This window comes from Ornithodoros turicata, chromosome 1 (assembly GCF_037126465.1).
Source record: "Ornithodoros turicata isolate Travis chromosome 1, ASM3712646v1, whole genome shotgun sequence".
Classification (NCBI taxonomy): domain Eukaryota; kingdom Metazoa; phylum Arthropoda; class Arachnida; order Ixodida; family Argasidae; genus Ornithodoros; species Ornithodoros turicata.
Genome location: NC_088201.1, coordinates 32496634 through 32524120, shown reverse-complemented (window position 1 = coordinate 32524120; position 27487 = coordinate 32496634). Strand labels below are relative to the sequence as shown.

Genomic DNA, 27487 nt, shown 5'->3' with positions numbered 1-27487 from the left:
GAGAGTGTGCTCGAGGGCCTGTATCTCGCTAAGCATGACAATCAGAAGAATAATTTTTTTTTCTTCAGTATTCTGACATGCAGTACAATGTGTCCATGATGCAATGAATCACATGTATGAAAGTGTCCCAACCCCTTTAACACCCCTTTCAATGAGTCAGTGAGCCTTTTCAGAACTCGTTTCAGTTCCTCGTCATCAGCGAGGGTAATGTGAACAAAACATACTGTGAAGCAAGCAAGTTGAGGTTTCTGTTTTCCACTAGGTTTCATTAGGGTAAAGTGAGGTTAATGCTCATGAAGTCACTTGCAGATTGCCGACCAGAAAAAAGAATATATGTGGCAACTTTGCTTAATTCTTTTCCAATATGTGTGTACATTTTGCTTACCTCTGGATGTTTCCTGTGGAAATACCAAAGGCAAGTGCTGTACCACCTAAATATGGGATGTGGCACCTGAACAAAAGATAGTTGGTCAGACGTTTTCAATTTGTACTCAGTTAGTGGAGACATAACTCAACCTATTATTTCTGTTCGCTTTGATAAATTTTATACTGTAGTAGCACCTGTACCATGCTACATCATGAGGCCACAGAAAATGACATACCGTTTGGAGTCTTTCTTTGCTGATAGGTCAAGTTCATTGTCTTTGTAAGCCTGCAACAGTAGTGCTTAACATGCAATACTACTATCCTGAAAAATTACACAGAAAGTACGTACAGGTGGCTCAGGCGTATTGCATATATCATTTATGACTTCGCTCAAACTGTCTTCTGAGGAGAACGGCGACCTGAAACGTCACAAGTTTTTTAGAACGTCCCACGTCATCGGTTACTTCCAAAATCAGATGTTGTTGGACAAAGCATAGTATACAACCCATGACAGCAGTGGACATCGCACTTAATTCGGTTCACGTTGAAAACCCTGAGAGCATGCACAAGAAGAGTTATCACCGGATTCTGGAGCTCCATCTTATCTGTCGTATTCGTGTTGTCCCTATTCTGGATTTCGTTATGGACTAGAACCAATAACCCGCATGCTTCATGACAATTTTGTCACCATATATAAATAATTTACAAAATGAATTAAGCATTCCTCTACTTTTTCTCTGTAGCGCTGAAACGCTGTCGCCTGTCCAAGCAATACTTCGTTTCCACTTCATCTAAGAGTATGTCGATGTCGTCCTCCATGGAGCATATCAATGATCACTATCAGATTTAATCACTATCACAAAATGAAAGCATAAGCCAAGCGCAACACATATCATGACGCGCTCCCATGGCAACGGCAGCTGGTCACGTGATTTGATGTCTCGTAGAATTCTGTAAGCCTACTTTTGTGTGAACATTGAAAAGCCTTGAAAAGGTAGGGCTCCGTTTAAATTTATTGATCTAGTCTTCAGATAGAGAGGGTGTTAATACATATTAATTATTTTGAAATAATGGTGCGACTTTGTGATCTACCTATTCACTCTTTCTTTCTATTGACTGAGGCACTGCGAAGGCGAAAATAACTACCGTCGTTTTTGATACTTGTAATATGGCCGGCGATTTACAACGAACGATGTCACAATCAATTGCTGCTGAAATAAATTCGTTGTGTTGTTATAAAAAGTCACCTAAGTTAACAGTTATCATTTGACATGAAAGGTGCAGCTTTGTTTTCCTCGACTCTTTGCACCACCTCTGTCCTAACCTGTAAACTGTACTGAACGCGTATGCGAAAATATCTCGGCATAGCTCTTAGTCATTAGTACTTGAACAGCAGACGAAATATTCCTGTTCATAGTTCCGTAAAGCGGTGTCACAGCGCATCCTAGTATTTTTCAGTTGTATTACTCTAACGACCGAAGTTGAGTCGGCCAAGGGCAATTTTGAGGCTGTGACGAGCATTACTTAATGAGTATTCTTGCTTTGCACTTTGAAGTTCTGCTCTCGGCGCACTGTCGGGATGACGATGTACATGGAGATCTTAAAGCTCTACCGTTGACATGTGTGCCGATGTAAGAAAGAAAGAGAAAGTAAGGAAAAAAGCACAACAATGTAACTTTGTAATAATAAAGTCACACGTTTTGTTTTCTAACAACCAATATGGTCTTCGTTACTGAAAGTGGAGCGTATGAAACAACTTGGAGTTCCGTCATCTTTGGAGCAACTGTAACCAGCTAAAGCCAGTTGCAGATCTGACTGATTTGTTGGACACTTTTCATGTCACCATTTTCCATGTTTGCTAGGAGTCAGAAGAGTAGGTGCTGCAATGACAGCCATTTCCTATCTCCGTACAACTATTGAGAGTGTAGTCGGGGAAATAGAGAAAATGATGTCAGAAAGCCCATGTAAAAATATGAGTGAGCTACAAGCAGACATCCTCAAGCATGCAAAACATCTACGTTTCTAATTGTCCTCTACGAAAACCCCATCAAATGTTGCCTGGAAGCTTTTGCAGTGGCTTGTTATCTGCAATAGTGCGAGTCTCCAATCATGCTTATGCACAAGTGTCTACAGTTGCTCACAGATATGGATGGAGAAGCAGTGTGGTTTTTCTTCCTTGCATGGGATGACATGTCATGAAATGGAGACAAATGTGTATACAGTCATCTGTTGCTCATCTGTGTGGTGGCCCGTGGATGACGACGACGCATCACTATTACCGCTCGCCATGACACAAGCCAGTCAGTTCTATCGGCAATGTCCTGGAGTGAAGCTAGGGCTTGAGAAACTCCCCAGCACATCCGACCATCCGGGATGTTCCATCATCGCCGACCAGGACTCGTGTAGGCAAACACCAGCTCCTCTACATTTGGTGACCCAGACATCGAACACCTCAGTCCGATGAGCAGTTCAGCCCTTCACTATCCCAAATTTTACATGGACTTCGAGGCAACCTATGTGCCACTGCAGAAGCAATCGCTGGAGGCACAATGCCTGTTACTTTGAGGACTCGCTAGGTGGTTACCCTCCACACTCACGCAACGACCAGTAATTTCACGGTGCCACGCCCGTCTCGCACAAGTCTCAATACGCCACGGTCACCTTCAGAGCGTCACGCTGTCTTGCGCTTCGCGACGGTCTTTCTCGGGCATCAGCCAGCGGCACCTTTTCGAGCCACACGCTCCTGTACACAGTACGCCGCTGTCGACCTCACCACACGCATCTCCTACACTAACCAGTCCAGGAGCCTAGTCCGTGCTACCTTCCCACTTGGCCTTACCCATTCGTCCTCATCTTTGCAAAGCCAGCAGCCAACTACTCACTGGCAGACGAGAGACACCGGGACCTCTGTTCCACTGGGGACTTGGGGGATGCAGGGAGACCGCAGTGAGCTCAATTCCCAGCCTCCATCTGCTTTGCGATGGTCCTCCCCGGCACTTCTCTGACGACAACTCTAGAGCTCGCTGCTCATGTACCGGATGCGGTACTGTCTGGTACTGCAGTACTTCCTCTCTCCCTGGAGCACACACCGCTTCAGGTCCTCACTGGAACCCGCCTGGCTCGCAGAGCTCTTGTCCACCCCATACTGCTGCTGCTGCTGCATCCACTGCGATACCAAGCTGTGTGCCCAGCCGTCCCTTGTCCATGTGTCGTCCTCATTCACCGCCTCGCGTTTTTGACGTGGACCTTAATCGCAAGCACAGCTTCGCATTGGGGGTAGGAGTGATGTGACGGCCCGTGGACGATGACGATGCGCCGCTATTACTGTGCGCCATGGCACAAGCCTGTCAGTTCTATCGGCAACGTCCTGGAGTGAGGTCACAGGTTGAGAAACTCCCCAACACATCAGGCCCTCTGGGACATTCCATCGTCGCCGATCAGGTCTCATGTAGGGGAACACCAGCTCCTCTGCATCTGGATGCCTCGGTGCCTACCCTCTATCGTTCGAATAAGCGAATCAAATGCAGGAATGCATGCAATTGCATAAACAGCTTTATTACTCCAGAAGAATAAGAGAGAGAGAAAACATAGTCCTCTAGCACATATTACTTCAGAATTTGTTTTAGAAATCTATATAAAATAAGTGGATAAACCACTGCACTCGAACATATCTGTAGCACCCGATTGCCCCCTCAAATTCGGAAAGGCACTTAACACGAAAAAGTATATTCCAAGAAATGCAGTTCGATCACACTGAAGCTGCGAGCTATGACTCTGGAAGCGTCTAGATTGTATTCTAGAGGCTGTTATAAGCCCTGCATCGTGTTTCCCATTCTCACAATTGTTCCACTGTGTGCAAAAAAAAAGAAAAGAAAAAAAAACACTGCTAGACTACATGAAAAGTGAAAAGGAAGGGGAGAACATGAACCGTTATGCATGATGGGTTTCTAGGCTAACGTGGTGATTGCTATAGCATCAATAAACCAGTTGAAAAACTTCTTTTTTTTTTTTTTTTTTCGAACAGGAGTGAGCCTCAAACATGTGTTTTTTGCACTTCATTCTTGTGCTTGGTAATCCCTCTTCCCAGCAAGTTGCTAAGGCTGTTGTCCTGCTGTTCTGTTGCATTTCCTTTTCTTTTTTAAATTTTGTGATAGGAAAGTGTCAGTGATTATTATATTAAAAAGACTAAAACCCCAGTGCCGGGGAGGCTCAAAAAAGGACGTATATAAGCAGCACCGACTGACAGACTGCTGCAAATAGTTTGTCAGACAGCGCCACTTGTGTCCGTCATTTTTTCGTCTCCTCGGCACTGGGGTTTTAGTCTTTTTAATATGAGGTACCAAACCGCCCAGATCTTAACTCTTTTTAATGATTGCTAATTTAGTAGGTATTGTTCATCACCCTAATGCATTAGAGTTGTGATCACACATACACACAGACTATATTAGATTTTGTGATCAAGAAGAGATTGCAAATATTGCTTTTTTGTTCTTTCTAGGACGCATTTATCAGCTTTGAAGACACCGCCGAGCTATGGATGTCTTCATCTGCGGCGTCTGCCGCAAAGGTTTTCATGACATTGCAAAGTTTGTGGAGCACAAAAATTCACTGGAAGTATTTGGATGCGGCCAGTGCAATGCCATGTATCACACTTCCAAGGAGGTAGCCACTCACACTGTGGAGGAACATGGTATGGTGACTGAGATGCAAGAGTTTGAACAGGAACAGACTGCACTTACAGCTACAGAAGGAGACTCTCAAGGTGTGTGGGAGCTCAGCTCTCTTCTGTGCTATGGTTCAACCATAGGGGAGTGAGACAAATCTGGTTGGAAGCTCGGAAAAAGGAATCTCGGAGATGTGGATGCATTGGATGGCTACTGAGCTACTACAAGCAGCCTTGCAGACATTTGTGTATTTGATAAGATGCATAGAGGCAGGCAAGCTGGTGGACGAAACCCATTGAAGAAGAAGCCTGAGCTTGGGCGAACACAGAGGGATAACAGGTAACTCCAAGCAGCTCAGCTCACCAAGCCTGAGCTGCTTGGTGTTTGTCTTTTTCTTGTCCCTCCGTTGTCACCCAAGCTCAGGCTTCATCTTCGATGGCTTTATGCATTTGCTACACTGTGATGGGCCTCTATGCATTGTGATGACCTAGCTAACACCTTTACAAAACTATCATAGATTTCTTCAAATTAGCCCAGGTAGCCATTCCAAAAAATATTTTATCATTTCTGCTTAATTATCATGGTAAAGCATTTGTATTAGATAGGGTTTTAGTTCACTTAAGTGTACACCTCTTGGCCCTTTTCTTAAGTTATAGCTCAACTTAGAAAAGTCGAAGTAACAGTTGTTTGTCCCAATTTCTGTGCACCCTAATGCTGAGAAGAATAATCCATTCCAACAGAGCTGGTGGGTGTGCAGAATGAAGCTATGCAAGATATAACAGTGATTCCAACATCTGGAACCATCTCCAGCATTGTTCATGAGGGCCATCAGCTAGTGGCTATGCAAGAAGGCCAAGTTTTTGGCTCGACTGTTGTCAGCATGGCAGCTGATGCTAAGAGTAATTGCACAACTGAAGGAGCAAAAATTACACTTTCCACAGCGGCCCAGGCTTCCCAGGAAGCATATGTCTCTGTGCAAGAAGCTCTTGGTGTTGATTCAGAAGGCCAGACTATTGTGCTCACTGAAGGCTTTTCATTCGAAACTTTGGGTATGCTATTTCTGTCTCCCTCTCTCTCTCTCTTTTTTGTTTTTCTTTCTGTAGAGGCTGCTACAAAACACACAAGTTTCTTGCTAAGAGATCAACATGACAGCCAATTTTTTGTTGTGAGAAAGGCCTGAACATGGGTGACAAGCAAAATGGATAGCACGAAAATAGCTTGTAGGGATGGTCTCGTAGACCATGATGCAATCAGAACAAATGCTATTCTAGCCTCTCTTGTTGATAATGCAACAGTGCAAATTATTTTGCCTAAGAGGCTTTGGTTTAGAAGTTAAACTCGTAACAGCTCCGTAGCTGCTCTGTAGCTGCTCTGAAGCTGCTCCGACCTGTGTTGGCAACAACACCGTCCCTGCATATTGCCACCACAAAAAAGAGACTAATGTTTTGGTGGAAGGAAACAAATGGGGCACGGATGGAATATTAGGGTTCCCGGCCGAGACGCGCAGAAAGAACTGCGACGTCCACCTGTTACAAAGGGTATGGCCATCAGTATCATCATCATCATCGTCGTCACCTGAATAATCACATGACAGTCAACAATCCGAATAACAACCTTCAGCAGACTAGACGAGTCGACCTTTAAAACATAGGAAGCAGGATGGCTATAACCCTTTGGCATCCCCACTTCAAAGGCAAAAGGGAAGATGACTGAATCTAAACAAAGACAATAACTGTTTTGCCTGTACGCTCACCCATTGCTGTATTAGGTCAAATATTTTTTCAACCACTTTTTCTAGTTCCCTTTGGCACATGCCCTGTTTTTACATTTTCCACTTTTTCCCACCATGCTTGTGTACATACTTGTGGTTCAATGCTTACTAAAATAATTAGCTGGTTTGAGCTGTCTTTGTGTCATTCGATTTACTTGTTGCCAACATTCAGACCTGCGTGTGTTTGTGCTATTTTACCAGTCACTTTCCATTTCTTTTCACAGAGAACAAAGTTGTCGACGTATTTGCATGCAGTCTCTGTCAGTGCTTTGCACTAAACGAGGATGAAATGATAAATCATGTACATGCTAGTCACGATAGAAGTGTTACAAAGGGCTCAGAAGAAGCTGCATCATTCTACTATAGTCTCCAACAATTGGCACCTGCAGGTACTTTCATTTTGTTTACGGGATGCTAACTAAGGAAATTCTAAACCACATCATTAAGCAGTCCGAAGCTAACGTGTTTCTTTATGGACTGAAGCTCTCCTGGCAGAATCAGGGGAAAGCCTTGGTGAGGAGAAGACTATGCTACGTATTCTACCTGTTGAAGCCCTGCAGGAGCCAGTGGAGACCATCAATAGTGCACAGCCTACCACTGTTCACCTTGTTGTCGAGACCGCAGCCCCCAAACGGAGGCGTGGGAGGCCACGGAAGGCTGATCGACAGTGCAGGTGACCATTGCCCTCCTCTGTCACTCTAACTCAGGGGCATAGCGATTTCGGGCCACCTTGTATGTATGGAGCCATTTCTTCAGGGTGGCTCAGGTTGATTGCTGAAGTGCTCTAGAATAAATGTGATCACCACTGGCTGGCGATCACCATTTTGCCTCGCAAATGTGGGAGCAAAGATAGATAGATTTGTTTTTGTGCCACCTGCGCACCCCCTCCCCCTCCACACACCCCCACCCTCAAAAAAATTTCTGGCTACGCCCCTGCTCTAACTAGAAAGTTTGTGTAATTATATGACGGAGAGGTGCATTCACATGCATTCATGGATGCCATATTGTTTGTGTTAATGATGCATTTATCATAAAATGATGGAAGCAGGGAATGTTCCCAAGCAGTTTGAGAAGCTTCACACCAGTGGTCTAGTAAAAACAGGATCAAGTCCTCACTTGATAAAAACTCTGCATCACTTTAAAGAGTGGGAATATTCCAGGATAAATTAAATAGCTACAAAATCATACCACCGAACCAATATAGTATTATTCGTACTTAGTATAGGAGATTTTGTGTGGTCATATTTGCGCTGAATTATATTCTGCAGAATTCCTAGGATTCCCTTAGCTTACACACAGCTTGTCTACCAGCTGTATGTATTGGTCTTCACACAACAAAAAACCTTCCCTATCCCCCAATTTTGGGTAATAGACAACGGGACAAGATATACACCAGACCAAATATGCACTACATCAAATCTGTGCCAGCTCACTTGCATATTTACTATTGTTCTGAACTAAGTAAAAACCTTTGTGTGTACCAAACATGAGGCAAACTCTGGCATGCAGTAGAATGTGTACATGGTCTGTTATCCACTAGCATAATGTGCACAACTACTTTAGCCTATTCGCCTCGAGATCGAACTGTAGGTGGCTCTGCGGCTGAGCTCTAGTGGGGATACGGCGCGATGCGGCGAAGCAGGCGCAGGCTTTTCTACGCGGGTATCGCAGTGTTTTTGGATGAAATGCCGCTGCCAGTGCTTCACATATTCCGGATGTGATGAAATGCGCTACTTAGAACGCTGATAAGGTGTGAAAGTTGACCAAAAGTGATGCACTGCGAAACACTGAAGTCGCGAAGTTGTGAAAATCACCTGTGTGTGTTTGAAGGGAGACACTGCCTCCTTTGTTCCAAGCGAGATTTTGGTTTTGTCTTTTGGGAAGAACAAGGATAAAAAAAAAAAAAAAGCTCAACATTCCTGTCTCCACTGGTCTTGGAGATCTAATTGTACAATTGTGCAAGAAAGCAATATAAGGGCAGAATAACCCAATAAGTACTGAAGCCCTTCGCTATAATTTTTGCGTCGTATAACAGCGGTGGTTATTCATGTCGTGCGAGTATGGGAGAGGTTTGAGGTTTTGATTCTCTGCAGGCATTCATTAGACGGTGTTAAAATATGTTACAAGATAACCACACCTCTGTGGTGGACTTTGTGTGGTGTGCTACTGGTCAGGTAATAACTATATACAAACTAAGTTTTTGGTTTCAGCGGCAGGTATATTCTGAAATTCGCTGTTGCACACGTGCTTCATACACCACAAAACACGTGTGTTTTACAGACAACGTTCGGGAATAGCATTTTACATTGAATGCGTTTTTTCCAATGATCACGTATGTCATACGGTCAGATGAAATGAGATGAAAGCTTGAAATTCACATATTTTAAAACCTCCATATGATACATATATTCATACATTCGATGCACCTTGTGTCTAGTGCGCGTAGAATACCATAACTGAGCACTACGAAGTAACTTTGAACGGCCAGCAGAGAAACCATCCTATAAATAACTGTGACATCGTTATACTTATGATAAAAAAAATTAAAAAAAACTGCTACAACATTGACCTTACCTCTCGGTACATTTTGTTTGGCACACAGAACCGCAGCGACAAATATAATATAACAAAGGCCGAGTGGAATCCGCATACCGGAACATATGTATATGTACATTCTGTAGTTTTCTTCTCTGCTAAGCACTCTAGTGCAGGGAACCAGGAAGCACAGGCTCAGGCCGCGCATCCCCACTAAGGGCAGTTCACGGAGCTGCCGCATGGTGGCGATATTGTTCGATCTCGAGGCGAATACTTTACGGTGCTGAGCAATTAATGCAAACAAAGATTTGCTGGCACATTTTAATGCAGAAATTTAATAACAGGTAGAGTATAATTTTCAGTTTTGTGTTATGACCCTTGCATATTTTTATGTGGTGAAATAGTTTGTTCTAATTAAAAGTTCCAAAATTTGCCCAGACTGCAGCCTCCATCTGCAACAGAAAAGTCTGAGGAAGAACCTCTGGTTCCTGTTCGAGGGGAAGATGGAATGTTTCACTGTACCCGCTGTAAAAAGGCTTTTCACAAGGAGAGGCATATCCTTGGCCACAAGTGCATGGCTAGAGGAGACTATGTTGATATCAACGAGAAGGTACAGTGGTGCCCCCTTGATTGTCTTAAGCACATCACAGTGCCCCTGAAGGCCACCTGTTTGAAGGATGTGCACTCAAGTTCATTCACAGTATTTTGGTGCATGTGAAGCAATTAACCATGCACATGATGCAACATGCTTATGTAGATGCTAACCAAACAAGCGTCTTTTTCTTTTCCTGAAAGCTCTGCTCAGGTGAGGTATCCCACCCAGAATGCCACCAAGTACAAACACACTAGGGTTTACCGGTATTGGGTTCTTACTTGAAATCTTATATACATATTTTTCATCGTAATGACTGATATATGTGTTGCAAATTCTAATTTTTGAATGTATGTCAAATAGTATGCATGTTGCACATCTAGTTGTGATGCTTGAATTAAGTGCGGTTGCACCTACATCATCCAGTGCTTGCTCTACACTATGGTGATTGTCATCAACTGGTAGTGCTGGCGGTGGTGCCGAAATCAGGGTGCACATGGTATCTGTGATCTGTGATGTCTGATGTCACATGCAAGGGGTCTGTTTGAACAGCCATTTTAATGTGCACAATCAAAAATGAAAATTTGAGTTTGAAATATCTAAAAAATCAAAATATCCATCGTGTTATTCTGCGCATGAGAACACTTTAAAGATAAAATTATGGCACACAAGCCACAAGTTATCTTCTGGCAAATTTTTACAATACCTTTACTCACCTCTTTGTGACATTTCTAAGGTGCCAAGAATATAAAAAAAAGGTTAATTGAGGCAATACTTGCCATGATATGTTGCCAGATATTGACTAGATTGGATCATTCTTTTTGCATCGTATTAGTATCGCTTACTCGTATTATGTTTGCCAGGCATTCATTACTCTAGATAACTTTACTGTTTTTGCAACTTATTGGTGTCTTGTTGCTTGATCATAATAGTATCACTTGCTTATATTATGTTTACCAGGTGTTGACTAGTTTAGATCTTTACTCCTTGTTTTTGCATCTATTAGTATCTTGTTGCCAGATTGCTGTTCATAGTCCGTAATATGTATCTGGATGTGCCTCCATACGACTGCTGTAGAGGTCAGGTGCCTTAGTCAGGGATATCTCCCTTTTGCACCTGATCTCATTTTCACCAAGAAAAGTGAAAAATAAAATTGTAATAATAATAAATGGCAGAATGAAATATTACTCTCCCTAATGTGTTTCCTAAGGATGCTAAGCATAGAAGCTCCGAAGGCTTGAGTGTGCTAATACATACTTATTTTTCTATATTTTCCTACGTGGGCTGCTTCAAATGGAACACCCTGTATTTTAGGAATGTATTTCGAAGTATCAGGGTTACCTGGCCAGCACTACTAAATTTCAGTTACACATCCATATTAGGACCAACATGGCTGGGGTAGTGTGGCACATTTTGTTGCTGTTGTGTTCCCTCCTAACTACATCTCTTCTGTTGTCACATGCAGTGTTTCAGCTGGAGGTTTCGTCACCAACAATAATTCAGTATAATTGCTTGCCAATGTTTTAAGTATGCATGTAGTGTAATTCGTAGGAAGCATACGAAATAGTGGTGTGTATTCATCTTCCAATTTTAACTCTAAGAGAAGTGTATCCAATGTACAGAAGGACATGGAAACTGAAGAGGTTGCTTCTGGTGAGGTGGAAACTACAGGAGAGGACAACATGGACGATGAAGATATGGAAGAAATTGATGCAGATGTCACTGAGGACTTCAAGGTACACTGATTTTTCAATGTCTCAAAGAAGCACAGAAGGTCCCTCAGTGTCTATTACCAAAGTACCAAACGGTATCTAGTACCGAACACATAACCTACCTATATAGTACTAGTAAAATGCCTGTATAGTAAAACCTATACAGTAAAAGTCTGTAGTACCAAATGGTTAACATATATAGTAAAATGCACTGTGCTAAGTAATTCATTCCACATATACATAATTATCAGAGAAATTGAGTTTAAAATGTGCCGCAAAGAGCAACGCGCGTCACAGTGGTGAGGTATTGAACCAGCCGTCCGAGTTGCTCTGAAGTCACTGTGGTACCATTCGCTGATTTGTATAGAGAAATGTCATCTGCTGCTACACAGCCGTTGGTTCATTACTGTAAGCAAAAAATGGGTGTGCCACCTTTCCCCCCCCTCCTCCTTGTTTCACCGTGCAAGGCAAGTAGAGGGTGAAAGGCGTGTGGCAGTGTTAGTCTGCATTTTTTTCTGAAAACAATATTATGTGATTGAAATATTACAGATCAATTTTTGTTGTCACTCGGTAGGTTAAAGCATCCATGGATGAACTAAAGCCTTGTCCGAAATGACCGAAATGCCAGAAATTACCGAATAATGTAGCCACCACCAGTCTTGTTAATGAGATTTACCTAAAGTCGTATTGGGGTTCATTTTGTTTGAATTATGCAGTTCCAAAGTTGTATCTGTATTTCACATGAGCAATACTGTTAAGCATTTACAAAGAGGAAAAATTTCTGTTCACCTTTTGTATTATATTTGCTGGCTCGCGGTGCTACATTAAATGAGTGAGATGGCAGTTCTGCAATCCCATGAGTTTTCCAATTGGCGAGCTGAAGAACATTTGCGCAGGCGCACTTGGAGCCTGCTGTGCTAAGCAGGTGGGTTTCTGCCTAGGGACAGTAAACTTTCTCGTTTACCGTCCCTAGTTTCGTAGTGTTACAGTCGCCAACAGTCAGTCATGTACCAACCGGCCCCGTATTTTTTTTTATTGATTGTAGTATAAGTTCAGATATATTGAGTGTCATATACAATTTCAGGAGCGCTGAAGCTACTTTTGTGTGGCTCTAACTCAAATGCCAAAGAGAAAACAGAAATGAAAGTAATTGGAAATGTAAGGTGCATGATTGTGAAGAAGGAATTATTAATCTCGATATACACAGTATATGTTGATCTTGAACCCTTTGAACACTGCTGAATCATACAAAACCTTCATTTGTTTCATAAGCTTTTCATAAATCTGTTTCTGTCTCATAAATCTCCTTTGCAGTCTTTTGTGCACATCTGCTCAGCACATTATAGCAGCTGCCATTTTGATCCTCCTCCTAAGTGCGAGCCATTCTAATGTGCGAGAAGGTGTAGAGCATGTTGGTTGGTACATTGAAACATGATGAAGCAATGCAACGGAGTAACGCTGTCCGTGTGTGTCCTCTGTCCGTGTCTCCGTTGTGTTGCCTCATCATGTTTCAATGAATCAGTCAATTCTAATGTGATACTAAGTAACTTCTCTTCTCTTTCTTCCTGCAAACCATGAAATTATGAAATTCGTTGCCAGCCTCAGTCACCTCCACTCTTGATCCCTCATCATTTAAATTCGGTGTCACCTCTCATCTTCAATAACAGCGATCATTCTTACAAGACATATAGTTTTTTTGTTTACATTCTTGTGTGAACATGACTCTGTTTTCTTGTTTTGTAATGTTCCCAGCTTTGTATGTCTACTTAGAACGTTGGTATTTGTGCAGTTGTATGGTTATTATAGTTCCAGTTCCTGCTAATATCTCTCCTAGGCTTACCGTGCAAATAACCGTGAACCTTGGTCTCGCGTGAGGTGCCGCCGTGGTTCCTATCGTGGTCGTGGACGTGGACGTGGGAGAGGTTTCAGAGGAAGCCGTGGTATGTTCAAAGGAAGTGGAGGATTAGCTCCAGAGAAAGATGAGGGAGCTCCTGCAGGAGATGAAGCAGACAAAGAGAATTTGCAGGCATTCAGTGGAACAGAAAGGGGGAGTGATGAAGGTCAAGGTATGATAATCCACTATGATAACTTCCAAGCTACTTCAATAATACAGAATTTTGTTGGACAACAAAATATATTGCTCATGTGCCTTCAGATGTGCCAATTGCTTCTATGTAAGCTGTATGGTGTAAGAAAGCGGTCACCTGTTTTAAAGGTGCACTAAACAGCTTGCCAAGCATCTTCCAATTAATAACCATAATAAGCTTCATAAAAAGCTCTCACTATCCGAAAATTCAATTCCTTTAGCTCTAGTGAGCGTGTCTACCGAGCAAAAAAAGCATTCAAAAAGCATAATTTGTGTGACTCTCTCCTTCCTTCCCTGTATCACCTAGCTTTCCTGGCACTGGAGCTCAGTGATGTGTCGCACTCCTCACCAATGAGGGGGCCCCATTGTGACAAGCTGTGGCGCACAGAGTGTGCCGGTTCTGGTAACGTCACAGTGACCTCACCAGAATGTACTTGGTAGTATGTACTATGGAAACGGCACTGCCAGATGTTCATCCCCGTTCGCGGAACAGTACAGTGCTAAAAATAGAGTGTGCTTGCACCAAATGAAACATTACATGCTTTTGGTACAGCTTGAACTTACTGAATTGTGGGTTCCAAGTGGAAGGATGTTTTGAATTTACCTCACTTCCCAATACTGCAATAAATTAATGTGTAAGCGTCCTGTATTGTGACTGGTCGATGGGGCGCAACATCAAAATGACGTGCGGCCATTGTTAGCAAGGCACTGCAGGGTGGTGCGTGAGTACGAAAGAATGCAGCAAACACGTTGTCGGTTTGCAGGTGTTCTATACTTTTTAGCGCCAATAATTGTTGGAAAACTTTCACTGTCTGCAACGTAGCACAGTACAGCAAAAAATACACCTTGTATACCTGCTTAATGCCCCTTTAAAAAAAAGATGGTCTCATGTGTCACTTGATGAGTAACATTTCAGAAGTTTAGATATTTTGATGAAATTCTAAATAAAAAACATTGTGTATTTATTATTTATTACAGTATTTAACTGTGTGCACATACATTACATTATAAAATTACAACGCACAATTTTTCATTGTAGGGTGTTTCAATATTTGCAATTTACTGCAGGAGAAAAACTGTGCTTTTACTCATAATAATAACATACCCTTTTTTGTGTGTAATCTAACGTTTTATTATCCTTTGGATAAGCTGAGGAAGGGAACTTTGCCTCTTTCTGTTTTGAGATCAGTTTCATGCGAAAGAGCAACATAACACATATACACAAGATTATCTGACGTAGCAACATAAACGAAAGTGAATGAAAAATTGAATTGAAACAGTGAGTTCACTCATGAAATGAAAAATGAAGTGAAAATTCATTCATGACGACCTTCACTATATCATTCACCACATCGCAGAGAATGCTGTGATGTTGAGTGATGGCCTGTATTGTGATGTTGATATTAAATATGGGCTATGATCAGTTCTGAAGTTTATGTCCAGTGATGGGTGTTGAAGTTGAGGTCCTTATGATGGGTTTCGAAGTTGAAGTCAAATGATGGATTACAATGTTTTGATGAGCTGTGAGTTCATGTCGACTGACAGGTTATGATATTGATGTCGAATGATGAGTCATGATGTCAATCGATCGTGAGTTGATGTCGAATGATGGGCTGTGATGTGATGGGCTGTGAATAAAGCCTACAATGATACGATGTTGAATGAATTTCTAGAAAAGTGCTGACCTATGCAGGCAGCTCAAACCAGCAAAACCCTGGTTTTACTTGTCGGTGTTTTGTTGTAGTTTTTGTTTGCCCATGCTCGTATGGATAACGCTAAGGCTTGCATGATGCAAGAAACTGCTACAACATTAAAAAACAAGACATTGCAACCCATCAGAGTCACTGAATGTTCTGTCATTCTATTCTATATGCTGGGCTTTTACAAAGATGTTATTCCTTTATTAAATGAAGCGACTTGTCCAAAAATGACAATGAAATGATTGTTGAAAAATGGATTGTTGTCACCACAATGCAATACTATGCAAGTTCCTGCTGCAGCCTTTGTCGAGCAAAAATATGCGAATGGTCACATGACAGATCATTATTCCTGCACAGTATTTTTGCGTCCGTTCGCTTAACCTGCCACAACATAATTCTTTTGGTGTGTTGTCCTCTTTACTCATGCCGTCCACATGCAATAAGGTTATTTTAAAGGGATTCCACGGGGCATTATAGCAATTATGTATCACTGGTAATGTATGTGTTTGTAGCATCAATGGTAACTATGCATATTTTGGTCCCCACAACTAGAAACACCAGAAGCAGAGACAGCTGTTAGCCCAGTGGTGCAGCAGAAGCTACATTGGCGTGATGATCCTCGGCACGTGCCAGTGTTTTCAACAGACGAAGAGCGCATGACCTTTGAGGAACATTTAAACAGAGTGGATCTCAGCTGTGTTGACCACCTGTACACACAGCATGAAGTTGCCCAAGAAATCACGTCTGTACCAGGGTCACGTCTTGCTGGAAAGGAGATTGGCGACCTGCAGGTTTTCTCTTGCAATGTCTGCAAAAAGGCAGGTTTTATGCTAGTGCATACAGCTGTCCTACAAGGGATAAAACAGCCAGCTAATCTCTTATTATCTTGTGGAAATGAAACCGGTGTGGTTGACAGGAGTTGACAGTAATTTTTTTATTGCAGGTGTTCAAGACTCAGTCACACATGCGACTTCACTGCCTGATACACACAGACTTGAAGCCTTTTACGTGCCATCTGTGCAGCTTCACCACAAATGCAAAAGGCAACCTGTACACTCACATGCGCAAGCACACAGGCAACTACTTTCGTTGTTCACGTTGTGACTTTCGTAGCTGCAACCGCAGCCACATGGCTGAACATGAGGTAAGCTAGCTTGACTCGTTCTACAGTGATAGTGAGGGCTTAATGTGTTTATGATACTGTAAAATTAGCAGTTCTTGCAAACTTCTATGTTTCACAGATTTTACTCTGAACGTTCTTCACAATATGAGGTTCTGTGGACACTGGCGGAAGGTACCTCGATGCTATGGTCCTACAGATTTGCTTTTTATAAATTCTAAGTGATTTGCTGTGCTTAATTTATTGAGGCTATTTGAACAAAAGACAGCTGCGGCTCAACTTAGTTTTACATCATTGCCAACTTCACTCTCTTCCTAGTCACTCATTAGTATTGGTGACATGTTTACAAGTGCAGTATGTATCCCACTGTTGTCTGCTTGAAATTTTCATGGGGATGCTTAAACTAGCCAGTGCAGCGGGATTCATCGTCTTAATGCAGAGACTGATCTCTGACAAATTGGGCAGAGTAGTTATCCGTCCGTAGCCATTCATAGACCAGCTACAGTAGAATTTCGATGATACGAATCTCACGGGGTCGCGAAAAAATTCGTATCAAACGAATTAAACCAAAATAAAAATTGAGGCAAGAAAATAGACAGTGACTGTTCATTTTTCGTTACTGTCAATGAAAGAGGTCGGTTGTAACGCTTTTGTGTCTCCGTTTTTGGCCAATGCTGCCCAAATACGCGAGATGAGTCAAAAGACTTAGCACGTGTTTTTCACCCGCGGGTCGCGCGACAGTGGTCTAAAGCGAGCTTCTCCTAAAGCAAGCAGGCGTTAGGTGAAGCCGACTTGCGGAATGGTGACGCGTAATGTTGCCACAAGTTGTCCTGATATGTTCCCTCCACGTGTTCTGGGGTTCTGGGGTTCTGGTCGCTGTTTTCCGCCAGAACGATGTCACACAGCTTCGCGGTTTATTGTTGCAAGGGGGGTAAAAAGGTCAAAACAGAGATAAGGTGATAAGGTTCCGGGACGTTCAATCCCTTTGATCTTACCTCCATCACCACCACCAAAAGGCAAGTCATTGCTTGCATTGCACTACATGATGTAAGGGAGTTCGTGGTGAGGATCGCCCTGCCTTTTCGGAAGACGCAGCAGCATGACTCGCGCGCTCTCGCGCCACGGGGAACGACCTCTGTCGCATCCCCGGCTCATTCGTATCATCCGTAAAGGCAAGATAACGTTCGTATCATCCGAACTCTAATACATGGGAAGAATAGGCATTCCGGCCGGGACCGGAAAATAATTCGTATCATCCCGAAATTCGTATCATCCGTGATCGTGTCATCGAGATTCTACTGTATTACCATTCACTTTACAATGCTAAGGTACCATGAAGAAGACTCCACAAATATGCCACCAGGCAAGTTTGCAAGTTATTCAGTCCATGTAATTAAATACTTTAAAGTGCATACGTTAAATGACATTCTTATGTGTTTGTAACTGAATGTTGCATACAAGCACTGCTGTTCTGTTGCTATTTTCGTCATCAGCATAGCATACCCAGGCAATCTTTTGATGAGATTACCACCTGTACAGAACTCAAACTTTGCATGTACCCAATGCTGCTCTAAATGTGCATTACCCTTCTTACTACCCACCCAACACTTGCTATCACCTGCTATAACTCCATCAATTACAGTAAAACCTCGATAGTTTGGATCGCACGGAGCCGACGAAAATGTCCGAATGTCATATTATCGAACGGGCAACAAAATATGAGGTGAACTTGCCGTTATGAACGTACCTTTATTGCAAAAAGAACTGCAAGAGTGTTGTTTGCATTGGACAGGAGATCTGAGCCTTTAAAACTTTTCTGATTGCCGCCAAGTGCTTCGCTGCTTCTGCATCTCGTCCACGTTAAGACCCGTCACAGGGCTCGTAGGCGGCTATGTGCTCCCGGAGCCGAACGCATTGCCAATCCCTGACGACGTCTTCATCAACAGCACCTCTCTCCCAGTATATGTTTTTAGAAGACAAGTCCATGGCGCTCTTTAAACCACACAAACCACCCTTCCAATGCTTTGAAGGCCTCAGGAGTAGTTATGTCGAAACAGCATGCAGGCAACACAGTTTCAAATGGTTTAAAACGCTTTTTGGCTTCAAGATAGCAGCTGACATCATGGCGCTGATGATGATTGCAATGCGTCCGCCACCCTTTGCTCTCTTTTGTATCGTTTTAGTGTCCGCTGTTTGCGCCGGGGCGCACCCAACCGCTGCCAAATTTACGAGCGTTCATTCTCATAGACTTGTGCAGACGTTAGCCGGGACCGTGCAGATCGTCCAAATTTCCGAATTAACGGGAGTCAAATTATCGAGGTTTTACTGTACTTGCTAATAGAGCACCACCATCCATACACTCATCAGTGGAGCAGATAAATCTATTCCCTAATTTTATTTTTACCCCATGCTATAATTGATCAATCGTATCTTTTTTTTTTGTAGGCCACACATTCAAGTGTAAGGCAACGCTGTGGGCTGTGTGGCAATGACTACAATACAATAAAATCACTTGTCAACCATGTACGCAAGTACCACACTGGACCTGCTGGGAAGCGCTATTTGGCAGGATTTCAGGCTAAGCAGCTTCAAAACATGGCTGTGCTGCATGTTTGCCACATATGTAACCGCAAATTTAAGAAGAAGGTAGGTTATCATTGGTGATCCAGTCATAACTGTTCTCGGTAAAGAAAATGTCTTAGTTTACTTCAGAAGGAAGCTTCATAGTTTGGTGATATTTTTATGCTTAATGGGGAAAATTGTTAAAATGCATGCAAGTTGATAATACAATAATATAACTTGAAGAACAGCATAAACCCTGCCTGTGTTTTCTTTGTCCTATCTCATTTTAGCTCTTTGTGCTCAATCTGCACTTGCAATATCCTGCTCTAGATGCAGTGAAATGCCAGTGCTACAATGTTTTAGGGAAGACTGGAAGTAAAAGTCATATTACCTGGGTTTTGTACTGCAAACAATAATGTACTACTTGCCATCTGATTTCCAGGACATTTAGAATTTACATAATTGGCCCAAATTATCCAGCAGTGTGAATATTTATTTGATATACATTTGACAGGTAAATTTTTCTATCATATTATCTGGGAAATCAAATATTACAATTGCAGTGGATGAGAAAAATTTAGATGGGTATCAGTACTCTGAGAGCACCTATAAAAATGCACTGTCATTTGTACGATAGCCAATGTCTGCAATAAATATGTAAATGCCTGTAGTATGCACCATATTATGTTTCTGTGCTCATTTTATAACTCTAGTTGAAACAAACAGCAGTGAGCATTAAATTCATGAGGAAATTTACATATAGAAAAATTATTCACTTGCCAAATTTTCGTATTGTATGTGCAGCCCTGTGGAATACATTTTTCACTTCTCAAATTTTTTTGGTTGACAGGTGGATAGAGACAGGCATTTGTTTGTACACAACGTGCCAGAGAGCTCTTCAGCATACCCCCAATGTGGCCTGTGTGGATACCAGGCTTCTCGCAGAGCTTACTTGGAAAACCACTATCGTAAACATCGCCTGGTTTACGTTTGCTCTCTCTGCTCTTGTCTCCATCTCAGTGCATCCAGTCTACGGCAGCACTTACAGGTATAGTGTTGCATATTTAAAATATGATATTTTGCATGCAACTGTGCTAGATTGGGCATGATAAAATTTATAACATAGGCCTTAAAGCATCATATGACTTATTTTCAATTCATCATATGTGTCCATAAGGAACATTTAGATAAGAAGTCTGTAGTCCTGGTGGCTCCTGAAGCCGCAGCTGAAGACGAGGGCACTGATGGCATTGAGTGCTTTGTTGCTGAGAATGGGGCATCTTTAAGGGAAGACCTTCCTGACCACACTGAAAACCCAATTGAACTAACTTCTGCGGGAAATGGTAACGTATGCTATATTTGTTGATGGTCCTTAAGATTACCGTGTGAAAAAGTATGCATTGGTAGTCCAAAACAACAAGAATACTTTGCCACGATATGGAGACACGAAGTGCCAGCTCAAAGCTTTAGGAGATGTTTCTTAATGCCAGAAACTTTCTCATGAGTCCAGCAAATTAGCATCAGTCACGTTATCAGCAGTGAGGGTATAGCTTTTCTCTGAGCCTTTTCAGAGTGAAAGCTTTTATTGCATTAGACTAGTTTCTTATTTCTTTTTGCATTATGCTGGTACTTTTATGCTTTTGGCATATTGAAACATAACTCAGTTACATTACTGATTACTGGTTCTACTAACCAGTGGTAAAATGAAAGGTTGAGACATACTGGAGGCTTTGAAATGCATTGAGACATGTTGAAGTTATAGGATATAAGGCGGATGAGGCATTAAGCACGCCATTAACAACTTTACATAGGACCATGATGTTGTGCAATATCTTTTGTATATCATGCGTAGGGCCTTGTGTTTTTGGGTTTCACGTTGTTTTTTTAATTGGGGGGGGGGTAAAAATTGGGCTTTTATTTCAGGGCTATAAAACAGGGTAAAATCGGGCAATATTGGATGGGAAATCGAATGGATAGAAAATAAAAGAAGACTGCTTCCCGCGTTTTAGACAAACACAAGATGTGTTGGCGGCTGAACTGGCACTTTGCCAAGTTAGTTTTCGGGTTTTTTCAGGTTTTACCCCAAGTGATGATGATGCAAGAGGGGGGGGGGGGGGTAAAATTGGGTTTTACCGCGTTTAACCCAAGAAGATAAGGCCCTAGTCATGCATGTATTGGGAGACAAAAGCCAGACAAGTGGAAATATGCAATGTTCTACCTTTTTTGTATGCTGCATACAAACTCATCAAGCAATTTTCTCTCATTGTACCTTGAAATACTAGATGCAAGTGCTTCAGAACCAGCTGAAGCAGGTCTAACTAGTAAAGACTCTGAAGAGAATGATGTCATAATGGAGGATGTAGATGCCACAATGACTCAGATACTTCAACCACCAGCAGGTGATGAAGCGTCCTCTACTCAAATACCTACCACTGTTTCAGATGAAGGTAACCCAGGCACAGATGATGTTTGTAAGAATGTATTAAAAAATTAGGAGGGAATGCTGCAATGTAATATATTTTCCCCTCTTCAGTTGCTGCACTTCCCGATGATGCTACTTTGGAGTCATTGTTTGATGATTCCATTCAGAACAGTTGGTATCTGCCAGAGCCAGATGGTTCGCTCGCAATGAGTCATTATGTGAATATCCCTCAAGAGCTGACTGAAAATCAGGGGGCAGATGAGGAACCTGACAGTGCTGTTGCAGCAGTATGTGAGGAGGTTTCTGCTACAGAGAGTGAAAAGGTATTCCTTTTTGTGGGGTGTTCAGAATACATGTAACTGCCAATGTATATGTGAACTAAAATGTGCTAGTGGTATGTATGTATGTTTTGATAAAAAGAAGTTAGTGAATTCACCAAAAGCTCCCCATAAGGAGCCATATGTGTCGAGGGACTACCATATTTCCTTATGGGATGTCATGGTACTAGTCTGACCTTGTCTTGAGATGGGACCACTTGTGTCATGTAGAGAGATCGAGTGTCAATGAAGGGTGCATTCGTTTATTGGACTCGAGCAGCTCCAGAGTAGACTCTTGGTGGGCCAAAGTACTGCGGTGTGGCTCTTGTGACGTCATGTCCCCGTGGTCATGACTCCCATTCTAAAATTCGAGGTGTCACCACCAAAAGTGCTTGAGAATGGACACCCCTCTTGATGCGGGTCCCTGGAGTCAATGACGTACGATAACTCTCGTACGTCATGACTCTGATTCACAGGCCACGCGAGTTGGATAAACAAACACAGCAAGTGATCAGTCCGAAGCCAAACCAACTAAGCAACACATTTGTCGCTTGATATTGTGTAGACTACGCTTGCACCTCTGAGGGTGCATTTTGCATGTATTTGCACATTGTGGTGCAGGCTACAGCCAGGCAGTCAGCATTCACAGTTATTGCACATATCTATGGGGCATGTGTCGACAGTTACCTATATGGATCGATACATCCAACATATCTGCCTACTGATCCCAAGGTTGCGGGTTCGATCCCGGCCAAGGACGCCAGCAACGTGGTGGCAGGGTACAAGTTTCTTAGACCTATTGTATTTTGTGAGCGACATTAGATACACTATGCCGTGTGCTGAGCTTTAGGTGCGCGTTAAAGAGTCCTCACGTGGGCAAAATTAATCCACAGACCGACCACTGTGGTATTCCTCATTGTCATAGTTGTCTTGCGTCGTAAAGCCACGAATTATCGTTATACATCCAACATCAGTATACCAGCATTAGACAGCTGCATTGGCCCTATCAGCACCTTATAAGGTTGAAAGGGCTGGCCTGCACTGTTGTGACGATGTTCAATTTATCAACTCACATGTACAGTGTATATCACATGAGCTTTGGTTTTAATGATTTTGCCAATAATTATAGTTTTTCTCTTGACCTTCTAGCTGTCTGGTAGTGAAGCAGGTCCCTCAGGTATATCTGGTGCAAACAGCTCGATGGGACGCAGTCTTCAGCCAAGTTTTTCATCACTGTCACAGCTCAATTACAAGCCTCTCACAGCGGAAGTGTTTATGAAAATTCGTGAGACATTCGGTCAGGAAGAATGTCCCGATTGTGGCCGTCTGTTTCATAGTCGTCTCGATTTAGAACCTCACATGTTGACACACACGGATGAAAAACCTTACAAGTGCAACCAGTGTCCATATGCTTCAGGCTCAAAGGTGAGCATGCCAGCTTGTATTGAGTGATGAGAGTTAACGAATTGGAATTTTTCAGGACAACTTGAAGCGCCACAGAGAAACGACCCATGAAGGACGAAGGTATCCATGTGACCAGTGTGATTTTGTTGCTCAGTCACGCAGTGCCTATTGTCAGCATCGACAGAAGCACTCTGCACCCCAAGGGAAATGCCCCTTTTGTGACCTTCGTTTTCCTGCATGGCGTATGCTTCGTGCCCACTTACTGTCACAGCATCCTGATGTTGACAGACAAGAAATGCACAAGGTAAGCAACAGGCCTATAGGATGGTTATATGATGGTTCTATACATGTAGGGTTCAGTGATTGAGGAAAAGGCGTAACTCTCTGCTTGGACATTATCCAGGTAACAGGGTCAACACATCGTGTGATAGCGCGACTTGGAAGAAGAACTTACAAATGCCCTTACTGTGGTCGCGTGTTCCACCGTTCAAGTACAGACTTGCAGAAGCATATTTGGATTCACGAGGGCATCAAACCTTTCAAGTGCACGGAATGCAGATACGAGTGCCGTAGTAGGAACAACCTCAACGTTCACATGCTGACTCACTCCTCAGAAAAACCCCATCTCTGCGATCAGTGTGGAAAAGGGTACAAGTCAAAGGCAGCTCTGAGACTTCACGTGCGCACCCATGGTCGCGGCCTGCTTTTCTCGTGCAACCGATGCGAATACACTGCTACCCAAAAGTGTCATCTGAAGCGCCACTTAGAGACACACGATATTATCAGGAAATACGTGTGTGAGCACTGCTCCTACTCATCCAACACACTCAACTATATGAAGGTAAGAATGACATTTTCCATCTGCTCAAATATTTCACATCTGGATATTTTGAGTAGGAGCAGCAGGATAAGAGCATGCGAGCATGTATGCGAGCTAAGAAATTGGAATAGTGGTTACAAAATCTAAATTCAGTCGGCTCATGTTGACATGTCACAAAGACGTAATTTTGTTGTGAGGTCTGCAGCTTACCAGATCATAAAATATTCTTGCATTCACCCAGGCATTGAGGCACCTTGCATTCTTGCAGGGTACTAAGCTCCCCACTCATCATAGTTGTTGTTATTGTTGCATTCACCGTAGGACTAGATGGAAGGCAGTGCACGCATTTTAGGGCTATGCAACAGTTCGAAACTTTGTGATATCAAAATTGAGAAGGTACAGAACATAGGTTCCAAACGATCTTCCAAGGAATGCAATGGTTCCGCGAACTGCGATCCCGTGTTCCACGAGCACCGCATCGCCTCCACCCTCCTCACGCCGCTGGGACTCGCGTGGCTTAGCTGCTACAAGATCTGTGAACGTTGGCCCAGCCCGAAACAATAGACAGCAGTCCGATGACACCTTATTCAATGCAAGTGCTTCTCTGCGCAGTTTCGAGGACTCAGTTTAATTGTCACGGGAGAAGGTGGAGTTGTATCACAGTGTCGCCGCCTGAATTCCTCGTTGGTAGGTGCGCGCATGTTGCCGGCATTTTGACAGTACACTGGTGTACTGTCGAATTGCTGCAGTTTTGCAGGATTATCTGTAATCATCTGCTGTGCTGTTGTGCCACAATATGGACAGCAACAACATGCTCTTATCATCCTCTGTCTGTGGCTCTCTCTCACACACAAACGTTAAAAAGAGAAAAATACTCAATTTGCTGTTCGACCACGGCAGACGGATATGAATAAGCGATGTGAATCGCCAATAAAATGACACAAAGCTCAGCTTTATCCGTTCGGTGGATCGTCTGGAAAGTCGCACTGAATGCGGTGCTCTTTGAGGCTGCGGTGCAACTTTGGTCATTTTTTGCCCGATAAACAAAACTGATGCAGCACCAAAAATGCAGGGGCCTATTATGCTGCATGTTGACTAGGGTCAGAAAGAGAAATCACTGTCCTGTTTGCTAAGTAATACCGTTGCAGGAATTACTCAAACTTGCATGCGACGGCCTTGTCTGTTGGGAGCCAGTTTCTTCCTCCCCCAGCTCCCAAACCATGCAACGCAAAAACTTTCGAAAACATTTATTTTTCTTTTCTTAACAGTGCCATCAACGTATATTTTTTTCCTGTTTATTCGAGAGACAAAACCTCATGGCTTGTTCGATTTGAGGTGGAACTACGCAGTACTAATGGGGAGCAGTGTCAAATCGCAGACATTTCTTGTGTGCTTGATTCTGTTTTCATTAGAGCATCACGTGTGTGCTACCAATGTGGGTCACTCTGCACGGGAGAGGAATCATGTGAAGGATGCAATGTGACAAGTGAGATAATGGGCCCCTATGTACATGACTTCTAGTTATAGTTGTAGACTCTTGTTCACGTGTTGGGAAAGCGAATGGGATGCAAAGTAAGCTCCAAGTAGCTAATAATTTGGCCCAGCTCCTGCTTATCTGGCACTTATCATCTGGAGGGCAGCAACAGGAGTGGTTGATTAGCTGAACACGTTGGTATACAAGATGTTTCATCTTGAGGCTCACAGTGCTCGTAGCTAAAGGGCTCACTCCTTTAGCTGTATTTCTTAAAGTAGAAAATATTGGATATTACGTAAGAAAATGGCGTTATAGGTGAATCCATGTTTGCATGCTGTTGGCTAGTGTTGCCAATATAGTTTGATTTTTTTAGTTTTGTTCTAGCTAATAATACTCATATGTATAATGTTACAGGTACACTATAGCAGAAAGCACCGAGGTGAAGCTTTCAACCAACATACAGTCGTAGCTGATCCTAGCTCCATTGAACAGCAGAAAGATCGTGTCTACAAGTGCCTCAGCTGTGCCTACATCTTTGGAAATATGAATGATATGAAAAGGCATCTGAGGGCAAGTTGCTTCTCGTATACATATACCATTTTTGTGACTTACGGTAGCGAGCCCAGAGCGACCCAATTGCACATTATGCCAGTCTATGTAGCCCCTTAGCTAAGGCAGCAAAGCTGAGGAGGAAGTGCCAGTGATTAAACACATTGAAGCAGTTAGGTGCTAACAAAGAAACTTGGACTTTAGAGCAACAGAAAGGAGGATTGATCCACTATTCCATGCATTGGCATAGGCTGTGATAAAAAGTAGAGTAGAAATTGAGCTTAACGAAGTGGGATTGGAGGCAGCTTTTATTGCCTTACACATGGCAGCATTTCCTGGTATGCAAATAGAGAACTGCAAAGTCGTGTTGCTGTTGTGGTACTATACATGAAGGCTAATTTGTGTCAATGATATTCATACATCAGCTGAAGCATGGAGTATGCCTCGAGAACCTTGACTTCAGTGTGGAAGAAGTAATGGGGGACACTGTGGTGACTGAAGCTTCTGAAGCTGTAGTAGCAGGGAACATGACTGTTGAAGATGGAAGCAGCGTAGAATTGGTGCAACTACAAGGAGCAGGCGAAAGTACGGCAACAGTTCTTCCAGGCTCTTTCCAGGTAGGTCTATATGCGGTCCCTTCAGGCACCTTAGTGGGGCTTCTTATCAAAAGTTCATGCCTTAGTGTTGCCTAGGAAATCAGCAACATTACTTGTTTTCATTGGATCGTTCCCGTTCATTTGTTTGCTTGTTTAATCCAGACGTTGCAGCTAGGAGAAGGCGATGATGGTACAGCATCAGCAGTGAGCATCATTCAACAGATCATGGAACAAGGAGCATTGGACAACATGCAACAAGTGACTTTGCAGACAGCTGATGGTGAAAGCCTGGTTGCATTAAACCCGGAAACCATTGTGGTTCAGCAGCAAGATGGCCAAGAGGTGGTCCTTAGCGGTGGAGGGGAGGCCTCCTATGTTATACAGTATGTACAGCCAGAAGATATGGAGGATGTGCCAGCTGAGGAGCTTGTGCAAGAAATAGCAGCAGTAGATGTTGCAGTGGCAGAGTAGCAACCATGTGAAGCAAATCCTTTGAACTGATTATATGCAGCACCATGGCACAGACTTGTGATAACCTGTTCTGATAGAACTGTCATACTATCATGACATACATCATGCAGATGACACACAGCAGAGTGTAAAATGAAATCAGTGTTGACCTTGCTCATTGTAAATAATTACAATATGAGTCATAGATCTATAAATGAAATGCTAACTGCCTTCAAGTAGTTTTCCCATTGTATTGTTATTGTTATATTATACACTGAGGTTCACTATAATGTACATTGAATACAGAACTTGCTGAGGTGCAACCATTGATAATGCAGAATGACACA

At 42.8% G+C, this 27487-nt stretch overlaps 2 protein-coding genes across 6 annotated transcripts in view; one reads left to right on the top strand and one right to left on the bottom strand.

The window, feature by feature from the left end:
• LOC135377907 (cilia- and flagella-associated protein 418-like) overlaps positions 1–1648 on the bottom strand; it is a 4216-nt gene extending 2568 nt beyond the window's left edge. Inside the window, exons 1-4 of one of the 3 annotated variants that reach the window (XR_010418215.1) lie at positions 1459–1648; positions 716–785; positions 603–652; positions 386–451 (exon numbers count right to left, since the gene is read on the bottom strand). Coding sequence is in view for 2 of the 3 variants with exons in the window: in XM_064610653.1 (XP_064466723.1) it covers positions 386–451; positions 603–652; positions 716–785; positions 872–966 (281 nt within the window). In the remaining variant the exon portion in view is untranslated. The other 2 variants (XM_064610654.1, XM_064610653.1) reach the window with 2 other exon arrangements.
• On the top strand, positions 1270–27487 carry LOC135377903 (zinc finger protein ZFAT-like). 3 transcript variants are annotated; one of them, XM_064610649.1, is made up of 22 exons: positions 1270–1360; positions 4865–5128; positions 5771–6079; positions 7026–7190; positions 7285–7474; positions 9775–9946; positions 11551–11664; positions 13475–13706; positions 15979–16244; positions 16370–16570; positions 18992–19192; positions 19959–20156; positions 20286–20451; positions 21391–21555; positions 21642–21853; positions 22997–23144; positions 23199–23272; positions 23328–23555; positions 23655–24092; positions 25960–26115; positions 26520–26711; positions 26853–27487. In XM_064610649.1, exons 2-22 carry the CDS (start codon positions 4900–4902, stop codon positions 27159–27161), a joined length of 4365 nt encoding a protein of 1454 aa, XP_064466719.1. In that variant the 5' UTR covers positions 1270–1360; positions 4865–4899; the 3' UTR covers positions 27162–27487. The 3 variants fall into 3 exon arrangements, with proteins under 3 accessions (XP_064466719.1, XP_064466718.1, XP_064466717.1); XM_064610648.1 differs by having other exon boundaries at positions 21391–21507; positions 22997–23272; XM_064610647.1 differs by having other exon boundaries at positions 22997–23272.

Excerpts from the sequence above, each read along its gene's own strand:
- LOC135377903 (XM_064610647.1), top strand. The coding sequence starts at position 4,900 with ATGGATGTCTTCATCTGCGGCGTCTGCCGCAAAGGTTTTCATGACATT. Across the intron at positions 13,707-15,978 it reads GGGGAGTGATGAAGGTCAAG|AAACACCAGAAGCAGAGACA; the intron begins GTATGATAATCC and ends CCCCACAACTAG. Across the intron at positions 20,452-21,390 it reads ACTAACTTCTGCGGGAAATG|ATGCAAGTGCTTCAGAACCA; the intron begins GTAACGTATGCT and ends TTGAAATACTAG.